Source organism: Nicotiana tabacum, chromosome 2 (genome assembly GCF_000715075.1).
Source record: "Nicotiana tabacum cultivar K326 chromosome 2, ASM71507v2, whole genome shotgun sequence".
Lineage (NCBI taxonomy): Eukaryota > Viridiplantae > Streptophyta > Magnoliopsida > Solanales > Solanaceae > Nicotiana > Nicotiana tabacum.
In genome coordinates this window covers 91897089-91905163 of record NC_134081.1, presented here as the reverse complement: position 1 = coordinate 91905163, position 8075 = coordinate 91897089, and the positions used below count along the sequence as shown (strand labels likewise).

Here is an 8075-nt window from a genome sequence, read left to right as displayed (position 1 = left end):
GTAACAAAAGGTATTTTTAAAAACTCAATTAAAATAGGAGGAGGAGAAGGTGAAATGTTTAAAACTGAAGGAGCAGTGTAATTTATAAAGCAAAGTTGGAAGATATAAATAATTTTAACCGGATAGAGTGCGTAATATGTATAAGGTAAAGGTAATGGTGGGAAACTAAATAATTAAGTGTTCGTGCTTTCTACGCATTATCTGGTGCACTGTACCCTTCAGAAGTGTTGAAAATTATACATTTGAATGAAGGTGGCATTAGTAACCTACCTAAGTAAACTAGACATTTTTTAGGCGGCAAAAAAGAACCAATAATTGTAAGCACAGCTCAGGAAGTCGTTTTAATTACTTAGCACTGTTCAAACTGGACAGCAAAAAAGACATCCCAAAAGAAAAGATAAATAAAGAAATAAAGAAAAAAGAAATTAAACGAAGATTACAACATGAAAGATGGAAAAATAGTGATAGAGAAGATTTATTAGGCACTACTCAATAATGGGAAATCCAGATTAAGGACCTATAATTTTTGCAAGATTAAGTGAGCACCACACTGAGGTCGAAGAGTGACGACATAAGTAGGTGCATGAGCGTAAGATGGAGAAAGCTCGAAAGCAAAACGCTGTAGGATCATTGCTAAGGCAATCTTAGTTTCCAACATTGCAAAATTATTACCAATGCAAATACGAGGACCCCAACTGAAAGGCAAGAAACAAAGTCTGTTCTTTGTTGCTGTTGCAATTCCCTCAGCAAATCTCTCTGGCTTGAATTCCTTAACATCTTCACCCCATAATTCTGGATTATGATGAACAAATATTGTTGGTATTACCAGGATCACTTCAGGAGGGATACTCATATTTCCTAGCTTTGTCTCTTTGTATACCTTTCGTACGAAATATGGTGCAGGTGGATATAACCTTAAAACCTCATTCAGGATCATAGTCACCTGTTTATCAATAAGAAATGAAGTATGTTATACTTCAATATATAGCCTAATGGAAATGTATACTAGTAATTAACGGTGTAGTTAGTTAAGTCCATAAATAATGAGTGTGTAAAAGAAATTGATGATAGCTAGCTATCATCATACTTAAAATATTATAATAAGTTATCCGCTTTATTTTACATAACAAAATTTAGCAGTTAGCTGTTATTATAGGTCAACTTAATATTATGGTGTAAATATTTGCATATTCTCAATACAGAAAATGTAGATTATATATATTAATCATGACTTCGAGAATTCTTGTTAATTATATCCAACTATTGGACAGTTAAAAGTAAATTTTCCAATAGAATTTAACTTCTGTGCATTAACTGCAGAAATATAATATTTTTTCACCATCAGGTTAAGGTGGCTTATAACAACAAGTAACATTCTATTAAAAATCCAAATTTGGTAACCTAAAAATGTAGGGTTAAAATATAGTAATAATGCAAAAATTCTTTTAGTATGTACACAAGTTACTTAAATCATTTCCTATGTTATTGCCATTTTGACCTGCACATCACATTTTGATAGCTTAAATCTTGGTCTTTCTTATTCTTCAACCACCTCTAACCCCTAAAAGAATAACTCAGAAATGTCGAAGTGTGTATTGTGTATAATCATCCCATTTATAAATTTAATTCAATCTTGAATACACCTGTTACGTCATGTGCTGACCTGATTCTTTTTTTCATGAATCATTCTGCTTTATTATCTAAAAGTTTAAGATGTTAAAGAAAACACACTTTTATTACCTACTTAATTTTGTTTTCAACGGGAAATTAGGAAACAAGCTCTAAAACTCGTTGTTAGTTGTTAATTACTCACAATTTTGAGACGGCTTAACCCTTCGAAATCTGGTTTATTGTTCTGGAACACTTGTTGAACCTCTTCTCTTGCACGAGCTTGCCAAGTTTGGTGCACACTTAATAAAACCATAGTCCAAACGAGTAAATTTGAAGAACTCTCTTGGCCAGCAAAATAGAAAACTTTGCATTCTTCTATCACCTCATCAGTTGTCATACCAAACTTGCTTCCACGTTCTTGTATTTCCTTCAAATTGGACTTTAGTAAAATACCCAACAAGTCCTCTTGATCACTTGCTTCTCCCACCATTGCTCTTTCTCTCTTGCTCACAATCTTCCTTAAAATATCTCTAAGTTCATTGTCAATTGCTTTCATTCTTCTATTTGTTCTTGTTGGTAAATACCTGTGCAATTCACATCAGCTAAGTAGCGGAATTATTTGGAGAAAATCACCAAATATTTCTGTTACTTCTTGTTTAGCATGAGTTTAACTTCTGCATATATACTCACACTACAAAAGAATTTTTACGCTATAACGTCATTTAAATTACATAAAAACGACAGATATTACAGACAATGTTGTATATCGACACTGTTAAACAATATTTATACTGACAGCATATACTCCCTCCGTTTCAATTTATGTGAACCTATTTTCTTGTTAGTTCGTGCAAAAAAGAATGACCTTTTTAGATATTTGAAAAAAAATACCTTTATGCAATGATTTATAGTCATACAAAATATATGTGCCTCATTTTACACCACAAATTCAAAAGTCTTCTCTTTTTTCTTAAACTTTGTGCCCAGTCAAATAAGTTCACAAAAATTTAAACGGAGGGTGTACAATTTAATTGTTGTAATATGTTACATGTCTTCATATTTTACAGGTAATTCGTTCCACTTATTATCCGAGTTACATGCGTTATCTTTTAGTCGACCTGATATTGAAGTTAAACTCTAACAAATGAGATCAATAACTTGAAAAGAGATGCAGATAATCTGCTACCACATGTTAAAATATATTGGTAGTGTGAAAATAGAGTAAGTATAATTAAATCCTTATATATACCTCCACCCAGGAATATAAACAGACTGGAAAGCTTGGCGTGTGAGTTCAGCTAGTTCTTTTTGAAGATGAAATATTCTTGTTCCTTCTGCATAACTACTTCCAAATGCTGTTCTTGAAATCACATCACTGGTAAAATCTTCAAAATATGGATGCACGTCCAATTCGCAGGATTTGTTTTCGGAGAGTAGAATTTCCCACTTGTTGATCATATCTTCACAGCTTGTGTGCATTGCCGGCAGCATACACTATTTTCAAACACCATTAATTTCAGAAAAAAGGTAATTAGAGGATTTATTCCCATCGAAACATATAGCAGGGGAGATTTAAAATTTGGATTAATAAATGCGTAGTATATATCTAGCTAGTTGGAGTACGTCGTACTGCTCCATTCACTATGTCTTTGTAATAATGATTACGAACTTACTATAAATATATCCACATTAATGTAACTAATCTTTTTGTTTCTCATTCCATGTGTGGGTATGGTACTCGCTTTGGGGCCGACTAATCTGTATTCATGTCGGAAAGTCTCATTTTGGTTAGTAAATTGTCTCCTAAAAGCTCCATTCCCGGGACTCAATCTTGAAACATCTGATTAAGGATGACGGGTACTTACCAGCCATGACGACATGCAACCTTTAATGGTTACAATGTAATTTAATTGATTTGGAGGAAATAGTAAAAAGAAATGGTTACCTTCAACTTCTCGGCGTAAAATGCAGTGTTAAGAATTTTTCTGTGCTTAGCCCATTTGTCGTCCTCATAACTTGAGATGCCACTAACAAGAAGCTGGACAAGTGGGGCTGGTTTTGGTTTTTTGAAGATGGTGTTGTTCGTTACTATTTCCTTTATCAATTCTGGTTTCATTACGAAAATCCTGGGTTCTGGGCCTATCCATGCGAAACAATGGTTACCTGTAATTCAGCCACTTTAATATTAGTGCTGCGTAATGAATAAACATAAATACATAGTAACTCCGAGAATTATTCCCTTTTTTCCTCTATTTCATAAATCATTGATAATTTGAAGCTGGATCAAATTGACTATAATCAAACAATGTACAGTCAGAGCCAGTACAGTTTAGCTTATTCACATGTGAGAAAGATTTGGAAATGAAATGTATAATTCAACTTCGTATTCAAAACTAAATTAATTAGAAGAAAAGAGCCTTGTACTTTCTCTTACAACCTAAAATAGTGCTGAATCTTCTTGTTTTTTCCTTTACGATAAATCTTCATTTGAGAATATCAAAACCCTTTATATTATTCCTTTTACTACTTTCTCTTCTTCTTTTCTACAAAATATTTTCAAATTATTTCAGTGTGGGAACCTTGTGCACGGTAGTTCCCTTCTTTACCTCATTTTTAATTTGTAGAAAATAATCATTTTTCAATATGGGAATCATTTTAAAAAGAGAAAAAAAAACTATGCCCGTCATATACAAGTAAAATGATTTAAATTATACATATTTTACACTGCTAATACAACGTTAGTACATACAACATAGTAAATTCTAAGTTAAAAAGCATAAGTCAGCCATTTGGCGGTCCTAGATTTTTGCTACAGCACTAGGTTAAGAATCATGAGTTGAACCCTAACGATATATATAAAAACAGTAATTAAATTAAATGGACCACAAACAAAGATGATCAATGATTCGATGAAATTTAAAGGACCACAGATCACAGACACAGATCTGATTTCGAGCTAAAATCCATCTACCTACCGGGAAACACGCAGAAATAACAAATTATCTATTCGATTTAATTCAGAAATAACAAATTACACAGCAAGTTCCCTATTTTCATTACAGAATAATGCAATTCATCCTACAGTACATGCATGTTTGTTCTCGAGCAAATAAAGTTTTTTATCATTTGATATAGAAGTGTTCCTCATTCACAGTCGGAACAAAAAAGTGAATATAAATAACGCTCCAAAGGAAAATTGTCCCTTTATTTTTGCATTAATACATGGAAATTGGTCCTTTATTTTCTCCTCGTTTTTTTTATATTATAATTAACCATTATATTTTATACTCTCTACAAATTAGTCATCCAGCTACTTTGAACTAAATGAATGCTCCTAATTAAAGTGATTTAGAAGAAGATTAGGACCTCAATGTACACAGACCATTGGGCCAATTTTTCAACGATCTGCTTTCGTCCAATCTTTATCGGCTAGTCATCTATGGTCAAAATTCATCTTATCATTTCGAGAATTAATTACTTAAATGGTCTTCCAACTTATGAATATACCACAATTAAGTTATTTTTATATTTTTTGTAACAACAAAATCATTCAAACACTAACCCAATCTTCCAAAAAAAAGTCATTTTAGCCGAACAAATAGCTACTTTTCGGTGCCGAAAAGATGACGTGACATGCCATATCACCCACTAAACTTTCGAATTTCTCAAATAATCATTCAACTTATGAAGATTTGCAAAGTCTTCTTTTGTTTCTGAACTATAATCCGTCCCAAGTTCACCAAATAATATTTTTATTTTTTTAACCATGTAAACTTCCATTAACCCAAAAAACTTAATAAATGAATTTTTTCCCAAATAAAAGATACACTGAGTTGAGGAACAAAGGTGTTAAAAAAAGGTGTAAATAAAACAAGTTTTTACTCGACAAATAAATTTATTCACCAAATAAAAGATACTGTACAAATTAGTACAAGTGCAAATTTAACTTTATGAATCCTAAACTAAATGAGTGGTCTTAATTAAAGTGATTTAGAAGAAAATTAGGACCTCAATGCACACAAACCATATCGGGCCAGTCCTTATTAGCTGATCGATCGATTAACCTCGTATATTGATGACATATATGGTTAAAATTCATTGACCGGTCATTTTCATGCTCAAGTAGTAAGGGTTACGCAACTATTTTACATCACAAGAATATAATCATTAATCACCATCTTAACATCACTATGTCATTTCTCAAAATCATACTGATTTTTCAAATGAAACCCTCTTATTGTTTTCCACCTTATTGCATAGATCCCATTTGAAGAGAAAGAAAATTTTGAGAAACGTAAGTTTTTAGTTGTTTCCAAAAATAATAGCCGATAAAATGTATATTTTTTTCTAGATATGTGAATTAAATTCAATTACTTTATTTTCAGCTGACCGGCCAGTTTTGTATTTTGCCCCAACATTTTTATATTTTATAACAAATCTGATATTGTCACTTTTTATTTCTAAAATAATTAAGGATGTAAGTAATATACATTCACAATGTAAAGATTTTTTTAAAAATCATTTTCACCTATTATGAGATTTATATATAATTACCTTAAATAAGTAATATGACTTTACAACGTGAGTGAATAGAACTAAAACTTTCCAAACAATCCCACAAAATCAAATTACCACTTTGAATTGCAAAGTACGATGGGAATATGTATGAAGATGTAAAAGCAACGTGACTTACCATATTTGTTGAAAGTATGATGGTAGAAAGGGAAGATCCGAGGGAGAATATCATCAGTGAGTTTAATGGGTTTAAACTTGGCTTCTTTGGTCATCTCAGCCATCTCCTTTGTGTCTCCATATAGTGTTCTATAAGGATGTCCATTCATTCCTTGCTTCCTAAAACACTTCTCTAGTTTTCTTGGTCTCAGCCATACCCAATTCACCATTCTCCACACCCATATCACTAACGCAATGACAATCGCCGAAAACAAGATTGCAACTATTTTCATTTATGAAGAAATGGGGCAAATGTTGTTTAAGACAAAAGAAAAGAAAAATCTAATTGAGAAGGAGAGGGTGAGTTTATGTGTCAATTATAAGCCATGTTATTGATAACATTTATATATAGGGGAGAAGGAAGAGGGCAAGTTTCAATTAGTCTATGACCATGTTTTATTGCTTGCACTGTAGTGATTCTCTGGGAATATCTTTCACTCTTTGGACCACTAATCTTTAGAAAAATTAATGGTTTATATGCTTGTAGCTACCTACCTACCTAGCCCTTTATCACAAAATTATTATCAGTACTACTAGGTAGTAATTAACCGTGATTAATCCTCCACTCTATAGTCCTATTCTGAGTCTTCTCCATTACAGCGCATTTTGTCGCTATAAATTAATTCTTCCTCTTTGATCGGACACGACGTTCGTAAAACAAAGAAAGACTTTGAAACAAAAAGCCAAATACATACATGTAAAGTGTTAAAACTGCTCCTTCTATCAACAATTAAATGAATAGTACACTGGTAAGAATTCCGCATATCTTTTTCTATTTTTCTCTCATAATAATGTGAACTTTTATATGAGATTTGTCTCGGCAAGTTATGTCACTAAGGAAAAAATGTGAATATATATAGTAGCGTACTAGACTTCACCTACATAAGTAGAAGCATTTAAGTATCACTTGATATTTCTTATTAATTTTTCAAATCTCATGCATCTTGTTAACTTACTTAGGTACAATATTTATTCAAAAGACACGACAAGTTGAAAGAGTTTCGGTAGTTACATTTTTTATAAGAAAGAAAGCTTAGAGTGCCATTTAAGATTAGATAGTTTTCAGATATAAAATATAACAATCTTTTTGAGACAGGCTAGTAGTAACATAAACTCATGCGGATGGAGTATATCTACATGTATATGTGTGTGTATAGAGAGAGAATGAGAACTTGGCAGTACAACATTACATACATTTGTATGCTTGGCGCCTGCAAAACTGTGGTGCATTAGTTAATGTTGGGAAACGTGTCAGGCTAAAAGGAAGGGAAAAATATATTTAAAGAGAAAAACAACAAATTACACTAGACAAGACAAGACAAAATTTACGTGGTTCGATAATTTTCTAACGCATTCGGCCACACAAAGAATAACTCTTTATTAATTGAAGAGAGAAAGAAGAAGTTGAGAGATGATATGCAAATGAAAATGTATACCCCTTTTATAGGCATTTGAATGCCCTGCCGATGTAAGCGCTTACATCATAAGAATGCTGACGTAAGCGCTTACATCATATTTTTATCTTCTTCTTTTTTTTTACTTTTTTTCCTTTCACATACAACAACAGGTTTGCTCCTATCAATCTCCCCTTCAAACCTATGTTACGTCAAGAAAGAAATTAAAAAAAGATTTGCTATTCTCTAGTGGCGCCTTTATACTATCAGTCCTGAAGGCTAACTGAGGCAGAGCACATCCTCAGTTTGTCAACACCGACAACTTTGGTTAGCATGTCT

At 32.3% G+C, this 8075-nt stretch overlaps 1 protein-coding gene across 1 annotated transcript; it reads right to left on the bottom strand.

Moving 5' to 3' along the window:
• Nucleotides 1–315: 315 nt before the first annotated feature.
• LOC107765962 (cytochrome P450 CYP72A219) lies at nt 316–7758 on the bottom strand. Its single transcript, XM_016584662.2, has 5 exons — nt 6305–7758; nt 3557–3774; nt 2861–3105; nt 1814–2195; nt 316–943 (listed from the first exon to the last, which is right to left on the bottom strand). The coding sequence occupies exons 1-5, from the start codon at nt 6573–6575 to the stop codon at nt 518–520; spliced, it is 1542 nt and encodes a 513-aa protein (XP_016440148.1). The 5' UTR covers nt 6576–7758; the 3' UTR covers nt 316–517.
• Between the last annotated feature and the right edge of the window lie 317 nt (nt 7759–8075).